We start from the raw sequence: 22,699 nt of genomic DNA on the forward strand, positions 1-22,699 counted from the left end.
TAAGTCAGTGGTTTTCAAACCAGTCCTGGAGTACCCCCTGCCCTGCTGGTTTTTGTTCCAACTGAGGTCTTAATTGCTTAATTGAATCATTTATTGCCCTGACAAAGTAATATACCATTCAATTAAGTAATTAAGACCTAGGTTGGAACAAAAACCAGCAGGGCAGAGGGTACTCCAGGACCAGTTTGAAAACCCCTGAACTAAGTAATTGAGAGCTCAGTTGGAACAAAAAGCAGCAGAACCTAGCCCAGGGGTGGTCAACCCTGATCACAATCCTGCAGGTTTTATAGGTCTCTTTAAACCACCAATCACTTGAACACGGGGGCATTCTATCTCAGTAAAATCCACAATTGTCTCAATTAAACATTCAGTTGTCTGGATAAAGCAAAAAACTTGTAGGTCCATTGGTTCTGCAGGACCAGACTTAACCAGCCCCAGGCTTGACCAAATCAAAACTTTGACCCACTAATCACACAGTATAAATGTGTACCCTATGACAATTCATTTATTGTTAGAAGCCACTTTATATTATTTATAAATCAAAATGTGATGCTGCTTGACACTTTCTCTGTTTTGTTAAGGTGTTGTGATCAATTAAAATAGGGAGCCACCTCAACCAATCAGCTGCCAGGGCACCCTAATTGGCTGGAGACAGGTGTTTCACCTTATTGAGACAGAAGACCTTCATCACAACGATTCAAATTATTACTTAAGAACTTTATTGAAATAGATTGGTAAAATTTGAATAATCTTAATCAGTTATATTTGAGTTTGTTTTACAATTGTTAATGAAGAAAATGCTCAATACATCAGACAACTCTACAAGAAACTTAACAGGATTCAAAAGTAAAATAGATACCATGATTAAAACAAAACAAATAAAATGGAGTAATGCCAGTTATCATTATAATTAGTACAATTTATGGTTAAGTTCATAGTCAGTCGGTGAAATGGCTTCAGATCAAGTTTAATTAAGCAACTAAAGTATATTATTCATGTTGTATTATATGGTATTATATAAGAATATGTTTTGTGTTAAAAATGTATTTTAAACTTGCTTTTTCTATTGATATGGTAATTTAGGTTACTTTTCTTATGAAAATATAACCATATATACCGTAGCCTATAACACACAAGCTCATATAGTTTTAAAATGTCCCTTTTTAGTCAAGAAACTATATATATATATATATATATATATATATATATATATACTGTAACTCTGGATTCCTAATCCATATTGATCCATAAACCAACCTCTTGGTTTTCCCTCTACAAGGGTTTTGTTCATGTTGCCTTCAGTGTTGCCTGGTCCTCTCCTTAATCTCCCCCATACAGGTCCTAAAAATCCCTTAAATCACATATTTCCCCCCCAAAACTCACAAACTGTTGTCCTGTGGGGGGAATGTTCCTGTCCTTTGAAGTGATTTATAATGAACCCTTTGGGTTTAATGCAATCAGGAAAAGTACTGCATGGGTTTTATTTAAAGCATATCTATTATAATAATAATAATAATAATTATTATTATTATTATTATTATTATTATTATTATTATTATTATTATTATTAATAATAATAATAATAATAATAATGTTATTAATACAAATATTTCTGTTGTTTTTAAAGGAAATTATTTATTTATTACTTAATTAATGTATATTACAGATTATGACTTCTTTCACACACTGGACACCAGATGAAGTTTGCCCTTTAGTCCTCTAATACAATTTTGAGTATGAATTCTGATTGTATATTTTCATAATCACTAACCGTCAGTCTATGAAATGACCATTGCCTTGAGTACAATTACCTGCACTGGTGACACCTGCCTTTAGCACAGTTAAAATAATTAATACATCCAAATTATTGTCTGTATGCAATCACTATAAACAATCTATTGCAGTTGAAAACCACCAAAAAGAGATCATTTTACAAATAAGGATAATTTAACAAACCATTTTAATATACCTTGGTCTTTTATGCAGTGCACAAAATAGATGGGCTTGACAGAGAGGCTGACTGGATCAGGTCCGAAAGCAGAAATCATCCAGCCTGAGCCCGTAACACTCAAGCGAACTGGCAGGCTAGTTGTAAGTTTGCTGCTACATGGCACAATTAATTAGTTATTAACTGAATTGAATGAGCATGTGGAAGCTGAACACTGAAACAATACATGTTTATTCATTTTTATTATTATTATCTTTAATATTTGTCTTAATCTGTATTTGCTTTTCGAAAACTGCAGGACTGAAATTTTTGAAAATTGTGTGAAGTGAATCAAATTGTTTATTACAGTCTAGAGGAGAGGCCAGGGACTTGGGAGAGGATGGGAGGATGAGAGGAGTGCTGCAGGCCATATCAGAGAAATGGCAACTGAGGCCCAATCTAGAATTACTCCAGGAGAAGATGAGGAGCAGCCAGGGACAGCGTAGGGACTTCATAGCCAGGAACACAACCAGTGAAGTCCTTGAGAAATTCCCTAGCCTAAAAATTCAAAAATTGGTAATTGCTGGAATTCTATACCACATGTACAATATTGTGTGCATTGTAAGAACATTGTATATCCTTATTTATTATTAATATTGAGGTGGTAAAGACCAAAAAATGTTTTTCCTTGACTAGTGTGTTTTGTTCAATTTAAACACTAGCTATTGTGGGAGATGAAGACGGTGGACACTGACAGGATGGTAGTAACACAGCTGGACAGAGCGCTTACATCTAAGTTGAAGGATCAGTGTTTTTACCTTCTTCAAGACTGTCTGGACAAACACAAGCAGAAAGGTTAATGTTTCTAATTAGTGAGCTTTATAATCTGTCTAAAATACATTTTGAATGTGTAACAGAATATTCAATAAAAATTTCCAAGTATTTTAAATATGTTCTGTATATTGCCTTTCAGGACTGCAATTGGGGGCTGCCATTTAACTCTCGCCATCCCTCTTCAGAGAACATGAGTCTCAGTTTACAGATGAAGAGGTACGTATCAAACTCAAATTAGAAATAATTGAGTAGATTTGCACTGTTGCAAGTTGTAAACTTGGACTCTCGTATATTTTAAAAGTATATAAAGTAAATAACATTTGTTTCTCTGAACATGTCCAAGCTTACCTTTAAGGCACTACACATTATTCTTCAATTACCCATAAATGTGACCTGTATTTTAACTTCTTAATAGATGATATTGAAGTTGAACTCTAAACATGAACTCAAAATAACCAATATGTATCTCAAAGTCATTTACTGACAGACACCACTCTTATCTTATTTATAGTCTGTGTATTGTTTTATTGTACGACTGCTGGCTTTCTTGGCCAGGTTTTACTTGGAAACGTTATTTTAATCTCAATGTGAGCTCAAACTCAAATAGTTTGCATAACACCTGACACTTCCCTAGTAGTGTGACGTTATATTAAATTGTGAGGGCATTTCTACAGTGTGTGTGTGTTTGTATATAAACTCATAGGTATTTAAAAGGTCGTATTTGGAAAACAAATTAAGTTATAGCATGTGCACCCCTCTATATATCATTTATATAAACTAACGGTTCTGTATAGAACGCGTTGTTTAGGGTTTCTTCGTGTAAGCCCTATTAATGGGTTCTGCATAGAATCATAAAGGGTTCCACCCGAGCCATAACTCAAAGAGTGTACCTCTCGGGCTGTCAAATGACGTCAGGGCTCAGGGCTTGAGGGGACAGACAGACGCAGTGCAGTGCGGCTCCTCACACAGCAGCTCGATGTGGAACCGAGACCATGACGTCATAGCCAAGATTCTAGTATCCGACAGGCTTTATTCCCCTTGAAGTCGCCGCACACGCAGTGCGAGCTGGAGACCTCTGTGCACCGTGCAGGCAATGGGGTTTCTTTGCAGCGTGATGCGGGTTTTTACAGCGCAAAACAGCGCCAAGGATATCGTACTTCTGGGTAAGTACAATATTGTAATTTTATTTTTCAGTAAGTACGTGTATATGTATCGTTTTTATTTGGTATAGCGCCCTTCGCGGGGGAGGAAAAGAAGGCTTTACAGATTGAGAAACTTTTACTTCGGTTTAGTTGCAAGGCTATGGGACCTCTCTATGGAAAAGTTTGTTTGTTTATTCACTTGGAACAAGTTGCAATATGTTAGCTGTGGCTATAAACTGGAACGGTTTTGTCACTGTTAAATACGAGGATTACAAAGCCCCTTCAAAGAAAAGTGAAGACTAATTTTGCAATGCGTGTATTTTATTATTATGACTATTACATTTGTTTGGTCCTGGTCAGTTGCAAATAAACACCTTTACATTGTCGTTTAACTGTCTATACCTGGTTAAACTGCAAAATTAGTCAATCTTAACACGATTCATAATCTATTGTACATTTTTAATATGCTTTTCGTCTCGTACCACCATTCTTTGCAGACTGTCGTGCTTTTCATCATATTTGGGAATCGTCCAGCTCAATATCTAAGTTTATCTTTCCCCCCCTGCTTGTGCTGTGGTCGTGTCTCTGTCCCCCGTGTCTCTGTCCCCCGTGTCTCTGTCCCCCGTGTGCTGCAGCGGCGGCGCTGTGTCTGCTGGCGGCGAGGAGCGGGGCCGGTGCGGCGGCGCCGCGGGTTCACTGCTCCGGTACAGCCCAGGTGAGAGCCCGGCCACCGTGCGTGCTGCGCGTCCGTCGCAGTGCCAACAATGGAGTTGGCTGATCGTGATGGTTAATTTGGTTTTAATCAGAATGGCCACCCAGACGCGAAGCCCAGTAACCTGACCTGTGAGGCGTTCATTCTGGGACCAAACCGCACCTGCACCCATCCTGAAAAAGCGCTGGTTCCCCTGGAGCTCGACAGACACCAGACCCTGGAGGTGACGGCTCGGCTGCACAGCGCCAACCGCACCGTCTGTTACTGGCAGCACGGCGGCACGACAGCGTGCCTTTCACACAGAGACGCGTAGGTTCCCTTTCTGCAATTTGCCCCATGTTACAAACGAACACTATTTTAAACAAGGAAGTAGAATAAATAATCCCATTTTGTTGCACTGGTCCTTATGGGTTTGTGCGCCAAGTGCAGTCTCCTCTGAGCATCTCAGGCCGTTTTCCATAACCACGGGTAGGTGCGCAGCGGACCCCTGCTCATAGAAAACGGCCTGAGATGCTCTGAGGGGACTGCACTTGGCGCCCCCTGGTGGTTCTGGTTATATACATGTACATACATATAGATATATAGCTAGAGATATAGATATATCAAATCAGAACCACATATGTATATACATATACAGTGCCCTGAACGTGTCCCTCTCCACAGTGGCACCCATTCCTTCCTGATCTCCGGGCAGAATCGCAGCTCCGCCGGGACGCACTTGCTGTGTTTCCAGAGCGAGCTTTCCTCATTTTCACTGGGGTTCACTGTCAGAATTAAGAGTGAGTAGTCCGTGATCTCCACGACCTCTGACCTCTGGCCTTTTGTGTCCTCTTAATTGTGTCCTCCGAACGACACAGTGAGAGCCTGGTGTTGTGGGGGCAAGCTTGTTTTAGTCACAATTCACTTCTTGGATAAGACTCAGAATACGACCTTAGACACTACCTGCACATCACTAATGTATTTGACTCATTTTGTTTTTAGGTGTATATATATGCATATATGATTGATTTATTCTTGTTCTTTTCACAGCAAGACCAATGCCACCTCAAGTAAGCTTAGTATTGCCTAGGAGGGAAGGATATGCCTATGAGTTTCAAGCCAGCTCTGAAGGGTACCCTGCACCAACTATTAGATGGTTTACATGTCTGTCTCGAGATAGGTATGCTTGACTTTTTTGTCCTGATAATTAGATCAGCCTTTATCAAATGATCTTTTTTTAAATTTAAAGACGTTAATATTACGATTGCCGTGAAGAAAAAGAGTTAGAAATACAGTCACAATATAATACACCCTCATACTCCCACTCTAAGCCACATTTATTCCTCTATTTAAATGTATATGCATCAGATATATGATTTTAACAATTAGTTTAATCATTTTATGTTACATTTTCAATATGCTCATTCAGATCCTCCACAGGCAATATGAAGCACTTGTTCCCAAATGTTTGAGGTATGGACACAGTGAATAATTGTGTATGTTTTCTTTTCTTTAATGTTGATCCAGCTGTCAAGCTGCACAGAGAAAACAGCAAACTGAAGAGGGGAATGGACTTGTGCGTGTGTTTAATACAATTTCAAGTTATGATTTTAAAGATCAACATATTCTGTGCTGCGCAGAAAACATTGTAGGTGAAGAATGCACCAGAGTCTACGATTATGGTATGTGATGTTTTTTTTTATTTGCCACCTGTCATTTGAATTTTGTTTCTAATCAATTAAAATCATTATACACATAAGAAATTAAACAGATGAGAGGAGACCATTCAGATGATTCTGTTTTTTTAATCATCATTTTCTTGTATGTGTGTCTCTGTGTGTTTGTTTGTGCGTGCGCATGTGTGTGTGTGTGTGTGTTTGTGTATATTTCAGATCCTACCTCCAGCATCCGCTCGTTAGATGCTGCCCGTGTTGTAGTGAAAGCTGGCCACTCCGTGCTGCTGCGCTGCTCTGTTGAAGAAAAGTCCGGAGAGCCCAGATCACAGCAAGTATACTGGACCCCGAACAGACCGGATCTGCAGGTAAAACTGCAATTGCACTGCCAGAACATTTACACACAATGGCTGTAATTCATTATATATCTGCATTATACATTTTTCTGTTCTGCATATTATATTTCCCTTAGGTAACGCAAACCACAGATGATCCGTTTTTAACCTTTTTATACATCAAGTCCGTTAGACCAGAACACAGCGCCAACTACACATGCCACATTTCAAACCAGTCCAAATCCACTGAACTCCAGGTTATTGGTGAGTTAATATGTTTAACATATTTTCTTTTCAGACATTTAAAGCATTCCTCTGATTTCTCTATTTTTATATATATATTACATTACATTACATTATTTGTCATTTAGCAGACGCTCTTATCCAGGGTGACTTACATTTGTACCCATTTATACAGCTGGGCATTTTACTGGAGCAATCTAAGTGAAGTACCTGCTCAAGGGTACAACAGCACTGCCCCACCTGGGTGTCCAGAGCCCTAACCACTACTCCACAGTGCTGATTCCCAATATATATATATACTCTTCTATTTTTAGTTTTTGTGGGGTTTTAGCAACTGAAAAGTACAGAGCGCAGAAACAAATGGAGGTTTTGAAGCTGCAACCGTGCTTTGTCTGTGCGCTGTTGTTGTTTTTTGTTCAGTTTCCTGTTGGTTTCACTTGGATATTTTTGTACTGATTTAATGTCTTAGCTCTTTCATTTGCAGCAGCAGATTTTTACAGTGATAAAGCATGTGCAACAGTATTGTGCATACAGCTGTCCTGTAAAGAATACTGAAAAATACTGATCATTATTACATTTTTCTTGGATTGCAGAAGATGGATTTATACACGTATTACACATGAAAAAACACATAGTTATCCGGAAAAATGAAAAGTTTTGCTTGGAAGTTGTACTGTCGGCTTACCCAGAAGTCACATGCAAATGGATCTTCCAAACCACAGCTGTTCCGTGCAAAGAGTCAAACCTATTCAAAGGAAACAGGTAGGCGGTCAATCGCTCTTCCTTCTGCTGCGCTGCTCCTGCACTGGGAAAACTGTCAGCTGTGTTGATAGCAGGAACAAACTTATTAATGTCTTAATAAAATACTGTTGATCACGAGTGTCACTCTGCAGAATGTGGCAAAAGTATAAGCATAGTCGTGTGAGCCGGAGAAAGAAAACTGCACAGAGAGCCGGGCTTTAGGGCAAAGGCAGGTGCAAGGTTTCTGCAACAGGGTTGTTTTTGCTTATAAAGAGAGCAGGACCATCAGTCTTGATCAGTTCCCTATTAGTCCCAGTGGTATTAACAATAAACCACCTGACATCATTACACTCTCACTCTCAGCTGTCATTCAAGGATCATGCTCTGAAATTGTGCAAGTGAGGCTTATTTTTCTTAAACTTACAAAGTTTACTTTTTTAAATGTTACCTTTTTTTATACAGGACTTTTAAGTACTGTGATCACATGAATACCCCAGGCCAGTACACGTTTTATGCGGAAAATGCTGATGTCAACATAAGCAGGATTCTGTCTGTTTGTGTGGAAGGTAAGGTTGAAGAATATGGTGCATTTAATTAGCAGTTTTGTTATTTAGTAACCTAGAAGAGATTGTAGAGGCTGTTAACGCAGCTCCCCCCAGACAGCAGGAAACCCAGAAAAAAAAATCAGGAAATTCAAAATAGAGTTCATCTTATTTTCAGGAAATTACAGACATATCCAGACAGTTCTGTTTCACAGCTGTGCAGAGCTTCGCCAGTTACATGAGAGAGTCAGTCGGCCAACAGGAACCCCCTTCAGTTAAAACTACGGTATTGAATGACCACTGGAAAGCAAATGAACTAGTAAAGTGAACGGCAGGCTAATTCTCCTGCGTTGCCCCCCAATCCCGCCCCTGTTTGTGCAGAGTTGGCCCAGCCGAACTTGATCCAAAACGGAGACGTGTACAACTGCACTACCCAGGGCTACCCAGCACCTGCCCTCACCTGGTTGATGTGCCCCTCCAATGCCAAGTATGTGTCGCCAGCAGCCGCAAAAATGCCCCCACACCTCCGAGCACCAGCCACACAACTGGGAATCGAAGTATAGACCGGTCGTGCGTAGTTAACCAGCCATGCAGGGCTGAACTGGGGCAGATAGATGGGGCTTTGAGTCCACAACTGCCTCCTCACAGAGCTGCTCTCTCTCGTGGTCCTGCCCTTTCAAAGCTTCTGGGTTAATTTCACAAGTAGCTCTGTGACCGCAAGAAATGCCACCTGAAACTGAAATTGTAACCACTTTCTATAAGTGTGTTTGTGAGTGGGAGTGTGTGGGTATACTGTACTTTAAAAGAGAGAAAGAGTTTAAACACAGTTAAGTGCAACAATTCTACATCAGGTTTCCATTTTGGAAGCTGTAGAACAACAAGCCGGATCTCTGTGCTTTCTCTCAGGATCACAGTGCCCTGTCTATAGTATATAAGGCACAGTGTTATAGGCTGTCATCCTGTTACTTCTGCTCCATACTTTGTCTAATTCCTCTCTGTCTTTGCCTGGCTATCTTTCCAGCTGTTCAGACCCAGACTCCCTGAAGCCGGTACAGGCAGCATTGACCTCGGGACAATTAGATGCAGAGGTGTTCTGTCACAAGAGAGTGTCCAGCTCCCTGGACCTGCAGAAAGTGCCGAGCGACCACAGGATCCAGTGCTGCGCTCACAACTCCGGCAGCTCGTCCTGCACTGCGTTCATAACCCCGACCCCACCCTGTGAGCTTTCAGCTTTTGCAAAAATAGAAACCTTTTGCAATGCTTTAACGATGATGTTTCTGTGGTGTAGCTCTGTCTATGCTTGTTTATTGGAGATGTTTTTCTTCACAGCTTCACAACATGTCACCCTGCTCCATGTGCTCTATGTCCTGCTGGGCATCGCCATCGTCCTGATCCTGCTGTCAATCTGCCTGTACAACAGAAAGGTACACCCATGTGGCGCTCACTAGTATTCATTCCTTCATTACACTGAATTAACCTGCATGCTGTAATGTGATTTTCAACCCTTCATTCACTGTATTTTATTTTTAAGAAACCAAAGTACGAAAGCCAGCTGCAAATGCTGCAGCCCATGGGGTTCCCTGACAATGACTATATCTACATCGATTTCCGCAACTTTGAGTATGATCAGAAATGGGAATTTCCAAGAGAGAATCTGGAACTCGGTAAGAAGGCGATATAAATCCTGCAATTATAAACACACCGATGCTAATTAACATCTTACCTGAGACTGTGTGTCTGTGTGTGAGAGTAGGAATATGTTATAATTCAATATGCAGAGAGAAACAGTGCTGTAATGCAGTCAATCACAATGCCCTTGAGTTATATGAGAAGCTCGGAGCACTGTGAGTGAGCTGTGCTGTGGGGGGGGCGGTGCGGTGCGATTGGCTGACAGCCTGTTCTCTCTCTCTCTCCGCAGGGAAGGAGCTGGGAGCCGGAGCCTTTGGTAAAGTAGTGCAAGCCACAGCCTATGGGATCTCAAGCCCAGGGAAATGCACACAGGTGGCTGTCAAAATGCTAAAAGGTAAACAACTTGGTAAAGTATTACCTTGTCCAGCACCTGCTCACAGGACCCTGCTTTTGCTCCCTCTGGTCTGATACGTGGTTCTACCAATTCTGGTCCATCTCAATGCTTCTCTCTTCTAACGCCCATCGGAGTGAATAGTGATCCCACAAATGCCATTTGTTTTTGTCTGTCACTCAGGGCGTTTCATCAGCATGAGAAGTCCAATATGTCATGAGCAGACAAGGTTTATGATAAGTGTAAACACAGTTTGGTTTTGGAAACTGTATCAGAATGTTCTGAAAGTCAATTTTTCCGTATAAAATCACCACACCCGAAACGCACACAAAAAAGAAAAAGATTATATGTCATGAAAGCATGCATAATAATTCAATGCACATGTGCACAGTGACCACAGTTTGTACCAAAGCTTCATTCCACATTGACATAGAGACTGTCTCCAACAACACAGGAAGAGCCGGGCGTCGCCTCTCTGTGTGGTATCTCAATCCATGTGATGTTTGGCTGTCAGTTCGAGCTTCTTCCCCATTTCCAGTCAGGAGGAGAGACATATTACTCACTTCTTTTGCCTCTCACCCCTGTCTGCTGTACATGTCCTAAAATGTCCAGCAGGACAAACGTTTTTAAATCCCCAGACTAAGCTGTGAGCCACTGATCAGCTTTAGGACAAGAGTAGGTATCACTCTGCGATCTGTTTACAGCCAAAGCAGATCAATATCATAGTAATAGATGCAGAATACCACCCTATTGACACTTTATTAATGTTGGTGTTAACCACTCTTCACATGGCCGTAATATAGTGTGTATTTTAAGATGTTAATACTGCATGTTTAAGAAGTCTTGCACTGGGATCCCCACTCCCCACAGAGAAGCACCAAGCCACGGAGAAAGAAGCCCTGATGTCAGAGCTGAAGATGATGACGCACATCGGCAGCCATGACAACATCGTCAATCTGCTGGGGGCATGTACTAGCTCAGGTCTGCCTCTCCGCCCCGCCTGCCCGACACTGACACCACCGCAGGACTGTGGCGGCGCTCAGATTAGTAACTGATAGTAACTGACCGAGCTCCACAGTTTTACCGCATACCCACACTTACACTCATTTTCAGCCAAGATGACCTCTCTTTTAACCGGAGCTGCTCTGTGTCTGTGTTGCAGGACCGATTTACCTGATTTTTCAGTACTGCTGCAACGGGGACCTTCTCAACTACCTGAGGAACAACAGGGAGAACTTTCACAAGTCGCTGACCGACGTCTTCACCAAGAACCGCTACAGCTGCTTGTACCATAATTTCCAGCATGAGTCGATTTTCACGTAGGCTTCTCCCTGCTTTCGTTGACATGTTAAGATGCAGGACAGTCACAGGAAGGGTAACCGTGTGTTGTCTCTCGCTCTCAGGCAGGAGTCTGGGACCCATGTGGTGATGGAGGCGGAGCGATACCCCCTGGAGCGGCAGGACGAAGCAGACAGACTGCTCAGCTGCAGCGACTCGGTGGGGGGGCCCTGTGAGGGTGAGAGCTCCCTTCATCCTCCCTCCTCCCGCTGCTTTCTATACCAGAGAATAGCTCAGGGTTGTCAACCATACATTTGAGGTTCTACTGACATGACTGACTAAGTTGGACTATTTTTACTGACATGCCATATTTTTTACTGACACCCTTATTTTGCTCTTAAAAAAGTGTGAAAATAAAATGTATATACCCACCCTATGGTGCAGAGCTGCCCTGTTGGCTTTTGTACAAGGAAATTAGCTGTTCCTGACTAGCTTTAGAAAATGCATAATGCTTCATGCTGCTAGCATGGTTCCGAACATCCCTAACTCCACCAGAAGCAATAGAAAATGACTTCTTGCACTACACGCGGTATGCATTTCTACAGTTATCTTTATCCAAATTTTGGGGGTTTGCTGTGTCCAGGAGGGCAATTGGTAAAGGTGTGGTAATGTTTGCCTGTTATCAAGTGCACTGTGAGACTTTTGTTTGGTCCAGTTGCACCCCAGGGGGGCTGGCAGGGGTAAATCTGGGCAGAGTGGGTGCCCAATCTGGATCAGATTGTTTTCCATTGCTGGAAAAAGAAATTCTAATTCCGTTTATTTTTTTACTTTATTGCACGTTTTCCACTTATGTAATATAATATATACTATATTATACGTACACAACGCATGCACACATGCATAGCTGAAGCTGTTCTGAATCCATAGATACCACATACATAGCAATAGCATCTATTATAGCTGAATTATAAAAGCCTCTCTCTGGCTCTGGCTCTGACTCCTCTTATCAGCTCATTTATTCCAGCTGCCTGAGACAGGGTTTTTTGGATTGGCTAGTAAAAGCACATCTCCATGGCTCATGACACACACAGTAACATCCTCTCCATTGGTCAATTCCAGCCCCCTGTGCTGCATTGCCCATTGAATTTCTAAAATGAGTGATGTAAACTAATCGTTTCTCTGATAATTAATACTTTGCAATTGATGCCCCCATTTTGGGCGGTTCCGCCTACTTCGTCCTCAGATTGGTTAACACGTTTGATTGTCAGGGACATTGACCTACCTACGCTCTTCATTAAACTTTTGTTGAAATAATGTTCGTAACTACAAGGAAAGTTTGATGGCAGACAGAAATTTAGCGATGAAGGAAGTAGTAGTAATGGGACATTTTTACGGATGGTCAAACTTTTTTCGGATTTACGGACAAGATGAAATTAAGATCATTTTTTACGAACTGTCCGTAAATTTACAGACAGTTGGCAACCCTGGAATAGCTCCATCTTGCACCCAGCCTGGAGCCTGGACCTCACTGTGGGGCAGTGTGGCAAGCTGGCAGATTGTCCTGAAGTTTCTTTGTCCTTTCTTAGCAGATCCAGCCTGGTTTCTATCAATTTCTTTCGTCATCCTTTTATCTATGTGTTTTTTTAGTGACCTATGATCATCCAAAAAAATGTATCGAGGAAGAACTGCAAGTGTTGACATTTGATGATCTTCTCAGCTTTTCCTGTCAAGTGGCCAAAGGGATGGAATTTCTCACATCAAAGAATGTAAGAGTCATGGCCAGAGAGGGGAGCTGCCGTCTCCATCACAGACACACTCACACACACACTGCGGTGCCCACCCTCTGTCCTAACCAGACGCTCCCGTCTTGCAGTGCATTCATCGAGACCTGGCGGCCCGGAACATGCTGGTCACTCAGGGGAAGCTGGTGAAGATCGGGGACTTCGGACTGGCCAGGGACATCGTCAACGATTCCAACTATGTCGTCAAGGGAAACGTACGTTCTCCAGCATGTTTCAGTATTTTCAATTTTCAATGCATTCATTCATTCGCAAGTTCCTACCTTCCCTCAGTTCATTACATTAACACCTAAAGATTATTCAGAGTCTTTATGCTGAACTGTGAAACTGCATTGTGGTACAGAATGGAGAGAATTTCCACCATCTGGTTAGATCAGCAGGTTACCTACAACAGGCTGAACCGTTGTGTTAGTCAACACCACAATTTGAAGGCACGACCATATCTACACATAATCCCATTCATTCAGTTGAAAAGCAACCCTAACCTTAATAAAAGTCTAAGTTTACTGGGACTCTAACCCTAGTCTGGACCAAAACATAACCCTAATTTTATCACTAATTTAAATGTGTACATAATTAAGCTAAATTGTTGAAAATTATGATCTCCAAACAACCTTAATGTAACTGTTAGACCATTCTGACCTCAATCTGTCTCCCAAATAAAATTGTAGCTTGGGCAAACTTCCAAATTTCGTATTTTTCACATTTGTAGAGATTGTTTTTATTGATCGATATGGAGAAATGTACTCCCTCAACAGATAGGTGGACAAGGAACGCTCAAGGCCTGATTTAATTACAATAATACCAAAATAATGTATTCAACTATAATGAAGCATTCCGGAGACAGCCAGTCGGGAAGACACAGCTAAAGTTTTTCTACAGATCATACGATCATATAGAAGATTGCAGCCTTTGGTTGTGAGGTACCCCAAACTTTATCACACACTACTCCTTTGTTTTCTGTTCTCTCTATGGCCTTGGATGAAAATGTTTTTCTAAAAATCAGCTACACAGAGCTACTGCAGCTGGCCAGTGAGTGAGTGTGTGTCTACGTTTGTGTCTCTGCCATGCTCATGCTCAGTGGTGTGTGTCTCCGCAGGTCAGACTGCCAGTGAAGTGGATGGCCCCAGAGAGCCTGTTTGAGGGGGTGTACACGGTGCAGAGTGAAGTCTGGTCCTATGGCATCCTGCTGTGGGAGATCTTCTCTCTTGGTACGGTCAGGAGACGTGCAACAGTGCGCTGAGTATGCTTATGTGTCCTTTTGTGCGCTTATGTTATTTTGTTTGTGTGTTTGTTAGTTGATGTATGTTTCCCTTTGTTCTAGGCGTGAACCCGTACCCTGGGAAGCCCGTGGACCGAAACTTCTACATACAGATTCAAAACGGGTTTAAGATGGACCAGCCATATTACGCAACATCGGCCGTGTAGGTGTCCTTGACCCTCACTCTCCTCCGCAGAGATGGTGTGGGGAGCGATGCACAGATGTCTGTTTCAGGGCAAGGTGTCCCAGATTATTCGGTCAGGATAATAAATCAAGAGAATGTAGGAACGCATCTACAGCTGTGATTCCGTGTCATGGCATTCTGCAGGAGAGGCATTTTGGGTCTCTTGCTCCCGTCTACCTTATTAATTAAGTTAATTATTAATTAATTTTGTTCAGTATGTCCGTAGGGTCACTTAGTAACTCAGCACTGAAGACTGTTTTCATGTCTTTACCTTTTGTTCTCTAGCTACCAAGTGATGAAGTCCTGCTGGACCCTGGAGCCAATGAAGAGACCAGCGTTCTCCAAGATCGTTTTGTTCATGGAGGGTCAGCTGACCAAGGCCGAGGAGGAGGTGAGCTGCTTGGGACTCTTCGTCTCTGAAACAGTTCCCTCATGCACAGTCATTCATTGCTGTCTGTTTTCTCTCTCACTGTAGTTGTAAATAAAAGATTAAATCAGAGCAAGAGATGCCATTGTCATACCTGTCATCCAAAGCTTTGTCCAGAAAGCATCGCCCCTCCCTCCACATTGTTTTTAAAAGGAGCTGAGCCGTTAAAGACAATGCCCTGAGAGATGTGTTGATACATGCTTTTGCTTTCCACAGCTCTATCAAATCATGGATAGAGCAGTTCTGACCAGCAGCGATTACAGAAATCTGCCCACCCACCTCTACAAAGAGGAACCAGGAGGGTCTGACGCAGGGGCACCCACAGACGACCACCCCGGCGACCAGCCCAGAGCGGAGTGAGGCCCGAGCACCCAGCGCTTCTCTGGCCCCTCCTCCGGACGGCAGAGCCCGAGCAGAGGCAGTATTTACCTTTCCACTGCACCTCTCCGGCTCTCGTGCTTCGATTCTGCTCGCCTCACAGCCGCAGCTGCAGATGAGCGCTAAGCCAGGCCTCGACGGCACCACTCAGGGGCACAGCTGCACCTCTGACTGGGGGAATTCAATGAGGTGGCTGAGGCCGATTCAGGCCTCTCTGGACAAAAGGGAAAGTGGCTTAAATTCAGTGGCTGCTCTGCTCTCAGACCTCTGCCAGGGGACAGCTTTAATGCTTCAGACTCATGGGATATTTCTATTGTTGTGACCAAATTTATTGTATTTCTCTTTTCTTAGATTATGCTGGGTCTCATAAATATATAGTGTTAATATGGTACATTTATACATATAGTACAAAAGCAGCCTTATTCTGTGTACTTTTACAGTTTGTTTTTCTTCTCAGACTCTTCTACTATATATATATATATATATATATATATATACACACACAGTACTTTTAGTTATAGGCAGGTGTGAAAAAATGCTATAAAGTAAGAATGCTTTCAAAAATAGACATGTTAATAGATTATATTTATCAACTAAATGCAAAGTGAGCAAACAGAAGAAAAATCTACATCAAATCCATATTTGGTGTGACCACCCTTTGCCTTCAAAACAGCATCAGTTCTTCTAGGTACACTTGCACACAGTTTTTGAAGGAACTCAGCAGGTAGGTCGGCCCAAACATCTTGGAGAACTAACCACAGTTCTGTGGATTTAGGCAGCCTCAGTTGCTTCTCTCTCTTCATATAATCCCAGACAGACTCGATGTTGAGATCAGGGCTCTGTGGGGGCCATACCATCACTTCCAGGACTCCTTGTTCTTCTTTACGCTAAAGATGTATGTTCACTGTATGTTTGGGGTTGTTGTCATGCTGCAGAATACATTTGGGGCCAATCAGTGCCTCCCTGGTGGTACTGCATGATGGACAAGTATCCGTCTTCCATGAAGGCCACTTCTGACCAGACTTCTCCGGAAAGCAGATGGGTGTACCCTGTCCCACTGTTTTCTGCCAATTCTGAGCTGATGGCACTGCTGGACATCTTCTGATTGTGAAGGGAAGTAAGCATGATGTGTCTTTCATCTGCTGCAGTAAGTTTCCTTGGCCGTCCACTGTGTCTACGGTCCTCAACGTTGCCCGTTTCTTTGTGCTTCTTCAAAAGAGTTTGGACAGCACATCTGGAAACCCCTGTCTGCCTGGGAGAGACCTTGCTGATGCAGTAGAACTACCTTGTGTCTTGTTGCTGTGCTCAGTCTTGCCATGGTGTATGACTTTTGACAGTAAACTGTCTTCAGCAACCTCACCTTGTTAGCTGAGTTTGGCTGTTCCTCACCCAGTTTTATTCCTCCTACACAGCTGTTTCTGTTTCAGTTAATGACTGTGTTTCAACCTACATATTGAATTGATGATCATTAGCACCTGTTTGGTATAATTGTTTAATCATACACCTGACTATATGCCTACAAAATCCCTGACTGTGTGCAAGTAAACCTAGAAGAATTGATGCCGTTTTGAAGGCAAAGGGTGGTCACACCAAATATGGATTTGATGTAGATTTTTCTTCTGTTCACTCACTTTGCATTTTGTTAATTGATAAATATAATCTATTAGCATGTCTATTTTTGAAAGCATTCTTACTTTACAGCATTTTTTCACACCTGCCTAAAACTTTTGCGCAGTACTGCACATACAGTTAGGTCCAAAAATATTTGAACAGTGACATAATTGTCATAATTTTGGCTCTATAAGCCACCACAATGGATTTGAAAGGAAACAATCAAGAAAATTATTGGGAAAAACACCCCTGGGAAACCTTAGCACTTAACACAGTACTTTCCAGAAACACCAGGGCGGAAGGAACCTCCAGTGTGTATCAAAGCTATGATCAAACTTGGTATGAAGCTCTGACCCTGTGACCTCTTGATTGGTCAGTAGAAACCCACCGGTCCAGTGTCAGTGTGATTGTCCTGGACTCCCTGCACACAAACTGGCACTGTCTGGGGCCGTCTCCTCAGGGCATTTCTCAATGGCTGCCATGCTGCTTATTCTGGTATATATAAGCTGTTAGGTCCGTCTGACAAATACAGATTGAGCATATCTATCCTAAAAATGTTAATGTTAATAATAATAATGACCGTTATGTGTTTTATGTTTGTTTTTTACTATGCAAAACACACACAGTGTTCCTCAGGTTTTGAATGTGCGTCTCTGATATAGCCTCTCAGTCTGTTGTGCAGCGCTCCTGCTCCAGATGAGAGTGAAATGTTTTATTTTAAATAATATATATGTATTATAGTTAAGGATATTTGTTAAGTGTATATATGTATGTCTGTGTGTGTGTATATATATATATATATATATATATATACACCCTGTGCTATACTATGTGGTACAGCTTTACAGCAGGCATTAAGAGCATCTTCTGTCCCTGAAAAGAACAGTCAATAATGCCATCGCCAGCGCTGCCATTACAGCCGCCGCCTCCAGGGGGAGATGATGAGGCCACTGCAGACGTAGGAGATTATTTTGTTAAATTAAATGACTCAATTCGGGGAATGTTACTGTATAACCCATTGTTGCATTTGTACTTTTGTTTTACAATTTGTTCTAAGCGTTTATGTGAAGCCTCTTTAATAAACCTGTTTTCATTGGGGTTGTTTTCAGACTTATATTGACTTATGTTGAATTTAGAGTTAGTCTGTTTTACTGTTGCATTCACCTCACTTACAAATAATAGTAGCAACAATTCACTTGCCAAATCTAAACAAGAAACATGTATTGCGAATTACAGCTGAATCTGTCTGCAAACTCATACAGCGTCACTTAACGATCTCCCACTTGTTTATAATGATATGTGCGATTAGATCAGTCTTCTTTAATTTGGTGGCTTATGATGGTTAGGTTTCAGCAACAAATAAGCCTCACATCATATTTGTGAGAAAAGGCTTGAGTATAGATTTCTCCCAAAGAGTCACTGACTGCATTTCAGTTGCAGACTGGTTCAGCTGGCTGCTCCACTCCGAGCCCTGCGGGGAGGGACCGGCCGGTCAGTGACACTAAACACACGCCTGCGCAGCCTGTGCTGAACCGTGCGCCTGGGTCCCATGCACCGAGACATTCCCCAGTACAGCTCTGAGACATCAGACATCCAGCACACAGACATGGATATGCGCCAAGTGAACTCGCTCTCTTACGAGGAATTCGTGGAGACTTTCGGAAACGTCGTTGAGAGGTGCCCTGTGGTCGCCGCCGCGGTGTGGTCTGGGCGGCCCTTTGCTAACTCTCATGATTTGGAAGCCAGCATCGGGGAATTCATTGACAGCCTCCCAGTCGCTGGTAAGACATCTGGCTTGAATTGGCTCGCATGGGGCCAGTGGTGTCGGGCTGCAGCGGCTCAGATGTTTAAACCCCCAACAGCTGTTCCTCTGACAGGCAATGTCTGTTATCTACCTGGGCCAAAGACTGGACCGGACAGACAGCTGCACAGCAAACATCACCCACCAGGTGTCAGTCTAGATTAAACAGTAGTGCATCTCGCCTGCCGAGCAGCAAGAGAGCCAGTTTCACAGAGGTCTCTTGAGAAGCGGCGTCTGTGGCTTTACTTTCACTTCCACTCTCTTACCGGTGCAAAGAAAATACGTGTCAATATGAATTAATTTAAGAATGTTTAAGTATGCATATAAAGCCGTACTATTAGGCACACTACTACTTCTAACAATACTCATCATTATAACCGTTCCATTCTTTGCCGTTGATGACATCTTTAAGTGACCACTTGGTATTAATCTGAATAAAGTTAAATGGTTTGTGTTAAAATAAACACAAAATGGGTCTTCCTTAAACACACTTTTGAAAAAACAATAATGTATTTTTTTTTTAATACAGACTGTGGTCTACCTGTACAGATGCATAGTAGCAAGTTGACTGCTACTTGAGTCTTGAATACATTCATTGTACACCTTTTGTCCAGTGGGAGTCAAACCAGACTTGACGTTTGTCTCTTTGTCTCTCCTCAGGCCAGGAGGGAATTGTGAGGTGCCACCCAGACCTGGCCGGCAGAGACCTGAAGAGAGGGGCCCTCACGGCTGAATCAAGGGGAGAGCAGACCCAGGCCGGCCTGACCCTTTTAGATGCCGGTGATGCCGCCCGCATGAATCGGCTCAACGCGCAGTACAAGGAGCGCTTTGGCTTCCCCTTTGTGATCTGCGCCCGCATGAACAACAAAGAGGAAATCCTGCTGCAGCTGGCAGAGCGGCTGGGAAACGAGCCGGCGCAGGAGCGGCAGTGTGCCATCGAGGAGGTGAAGAAGATTTGCCAGCTCAGACTACAGGACATCATTCAGTGCCCGGCCACCCACACCAAGCTGTAGCGCTGTGTCAAGAGCGGGGTCCTGCAGAACAATGATGCCATGGCAAAGAATTAAAATATCCTGTGCATGTAGATGGTAAAGTCTTCTTATGCTGACATATTTGCATCATTAATAAAAAAAGAAAGCACATGTATGAGTAAAATCTCCAGCACCTCCATTTTTGCTTCCAGATGCCCTCCACACTCAAACACAGCTGGGCAGGCTGCGTTTGTAGGAATTTAAACCACTTAGCCCAAAGGGTTTATTTATTCACACCAAGAAAGCTTTTCAAAATAACAATTTTGGCAAGATGTAATAAACTACAACATGAGAAAATAATCTTTGCAGAAGTCGCAGGCTGTGATAGAGTGAGCTGCCATCCCCTGGTCTGAGGAGCAATGATAGCAAGGACATCTGGCTGCCTAAGAATAATGAGTCCATCCACACAGTGTACTGGCCTTTGGTCCCTGTTGACCACACTCATCTAATTTCTAAGACAACATATTCTGTCGACTCACCAATTCAATATGCAGACAGATAGATTATAAACATATTCTGCAGAAGGTGAATAAGTTACACCCTAAAATCAGCACTACATTTGCATTCTAATGACAGATAGGTCCATGACTTAATAACTATACAGACAGACCCACACACAGTATAGGGAAATTATTAGCCTATTTGCATCCCTGCCAGTATTTCACCAGAGGAGAGTAAATTGAGGCCCTTTGGTGCAGTAAATCCGCACTGACATTAGAGCCAAAGCTGTTCATGGTGAGTGCCAACATACACCAACAAGACTGTTATAAGAACTAACAAAAGCCAGAACCCCAACCCTCTCCAATCCTTAAAGATAACCTGCACCCTACATTCAAACCTAACCCAGGCCTGGCTCTTCCCTGACTCGAACCTTGAACCCTACAAAGCATGCACTGACCAGAACACTACAGTCTGCTGAGGCACCCAGTTTTCAAACCCAAGCTAACACAGCACAGTAGAAACTCAAGTCATAAGTCTGCAGCCCCTCAGAAATTGACAAAACCCAAAGCAAAGTCCTGGACAGTACTGTGGTTTTCTGGTGGAAGCTAGTCTGTGGCCCTGTGTGGGGGAGGTCAGGCCTGCCACTGAGGAAATAGTGCAGTGTCCAAATCGGGTTTACAGCCGGTGCACTTCCTCGCCCCTCATGTTTAATTTATGACACTGCTGGTCAGCGGTGTCACCCGGGGTCCGGCCACAGGCGCCGCCGGCCCTGCCCAGAATCAAACGCTTCCTCGTCTCTGCCGTGAGGTTAAAGTGCATTAGACTGTAAAACCTGGAGGAAGCTCTGGAGCAATAAACCTTGAATATTTAGCTACTCCCGTCTTATCTTTTTAAAATGCAAATCTTTCTTTAGTTTAGTGGGGGGAGTTATACCAAATGAGCTGACGTCACCTGCCATTGGCTTTCTGTTACTAATCGCTGCTCTGTAAACATACCTCCTGTCATGCGGGTCTCAGTCCATTGACTCTGATCATCGGGAGAAGAAACCTCTCGAAAGAAAGACAACGAAGAGGAAAGACACAGACATAATTATATTCAAATAAATAAAAGAAAGGAAGGATACAATAAGCCTAAAATGGTATTTTTGTAACGTTATAATGTGGATGGCGCCCTCCCACTCGCCACCATGTACGTGAGCTATCTTTTGGATAAAGAGGTGAGCATGTACCCCGGTTCTGTCAGACACTCTGGACTCAATCTTGGTGCTCAACACTTCGTCAGCCCGCCACAGTACCCGGATTATGGGCACTACCATCACGTCCCGGTGCTGAGTGGGGAAGGGGACCCCCGGGACCCCCAGCCCACACCCTCCTGGCACTACGGAACCACCCGTGAAGACTGGAGCGCTTACCCACAGATACCCCCGGGTGGGGCCCACCATCTGAGCGCCTCTCCTGGGACTGTCTGCTACAGCCCGAGCGAGTACAGCCCTGGCCCCTTGCCCCCGCTGCCCACCCAGGGTGTGATTCAGCCCCTGGGGTGCCACCCGGCGGAGCACACCGATTCCGGCAGCCAGAGGATTTACGAATGGACACGGAGGAGCGCACAGCCCGCCGCCAACACCTCGGGTAAAATAAAGTCTGAAGGGTCATTATTATTATTATTATTATTATTATTATTATTATTATTATTATTATTATTATTATTATTATTATTATTATTATTATTGTTATTATTATTATTATTATTATTATTTACTATCCCAGAAAATGTAAAAATCATTGAAAAGTAAGATGAAACAGAGGGAGCTACATATTTAACTTAGAAAGATTAACTGTTTGCGCACATACCCAATTTTTTTTTTTTTAGCACATATTCGATTAATAATGAATTAGTTTGAACCAAAATTGTAATAGACCATTTGTTTCGTTTCACATTTCGTTGTAGCCTACATTACGAAGCTTTCAAATGTAGGATACCTATTGTTGTGTAGATGTAGGTGTGTATAGCTTGACTCAATATTAGGACTATGAAATTGTTCTGTTAATATATACCCTACATATCCTGTCAAAGCAAAGTGTCAAAACTTTTCTGTGATTTTGTCAGCCCACAGCCCGACAGCCTCACGGTCTACCTTACACAACACTGAGGTCAGAAAGAGGAGAAAATAGCCTGGGGCAGATAAGCGATCGACAGAAGATACTTAGAGCTGAGGAGGCCTCATCATAAAATTACACAACCGAGGAAAACATTTAAACGGCGTTAAAAATCAATACATCTAAAGGCAGATATGCGTTGGGCAATAAAAACATCAATCACACATTCCAACAGACAGAATAT

The 22,699-nt window shown here is 42.7% G+C and overlaps 3 protein-coding genes across 3 annotated transcripts in view; all 3 read left to right on the plus strand.

The window, feature by feature from the left end:
• The first annotated feature begins 3,670 nt into the window (after positions 1 to 3,670).
• On the plus strand, positions 3,671 to 15,928 carry LOC136746462 (receptor-type tyrosine-protein kinase FLT3). Its single transcript, XM_066698970.1, has 24 exons — positions 3,671 to 3,924; positions 4,539 to 4,618; positions 4,710 to 4,924; positions 5,279 to 5,394; positions 5,645 to 5,774; positions 6,122 to 6,276; positions 6,487 to 6,635; positions 6,740 to 6,866; positions 7,439 to 7,607; positions 8,049 to 8,152; positions 8,510 to 8,615; positions 9,150 to 9,346; positions 9,458 to 9,552; positions 9,660 to 9,792; positions 10,047 to 10,151; positions 11,019 to 11,129; positions 11,311 to 11,467; positions 11,552 to 11,664; positions 13,074 to 13,192; positions 13,300 to 13,422; positions 14,325 to 14,436; positions 14,550 to 14,649; positions 14,956 to 15,061; positions 15,314 to 15,928. The coding sequence occupies exons 1-24, from the start codon at positions 3,855 to 3,857 to the stop codon at positions 15,455 to 15,457; spliced, it is 3,036 nt and encodes a 1,011-aa protein (XP_066555067.1). The 5' UTR covers positions 3,671 to 3,854; the 3' UTR covers positions 15,458 to 15,928.
• Positions 15,929 to 18,587: 2,659 nt separating this feature from the next.
• urad (ureidoimidazoline (2-oxo-4-hydroxy-4-carboxy-5-) decarboxylase) lies at positions 18,588 to 20,042 on the plus strand. Its single transcript, XM_066700242.1, has 2 exons — positions 18,588 to 18,867; positions 19,548 to 20,042. Exons 1-2 carry the CDS (start codon positions 18,636 to 18,638, stop codon positions 19,898 to 19,900), a joined length of 585 nt encoding a protein of 194 aa, XP_066556339.1. The 5' UTR covers positions 18,588 to 18,635; the 3' UTR covers positions 19,901 to 20,042.
• Positions 20,043 to 21,343: 1,301 nt separating this feature from the next.
• LOC136746463 (homeobox protein CDX-2) overlaps positions 21,344 to 22,699 on the plus strand; it is a 4,614-nt gene continuing 3,258 nt past the window's right edge. Inside the window, exon 1 of the mRNA XM_066698971.1 lies at positions 21,344 to 21,987. Within this exon, the coding sequence (XP_066555068.1) occupies positions 21,546 to 21,987 (442 nt within the window). The 5' untranslated portion in view covers positions 21,344 to 21,545. The remainder of the gene's footprint in view (positions 21,988 to 22,699) is intronic.

The sequence above is a fragment of the Amia ocellicauda genome, chromosome 3 (assembly GCF_036373705.1).
Source record: "Amia ocellicauda isolate fAmiCal2 chromosome 3, fAmiCal2.hap1, whole genome shotgun sequence".
Lineage (NCBI taxonomy): Eukaryota > Metazoa > Chordata > Actinopteri > Amiiformes > Amiidae > Amia > Amia ocellicauda.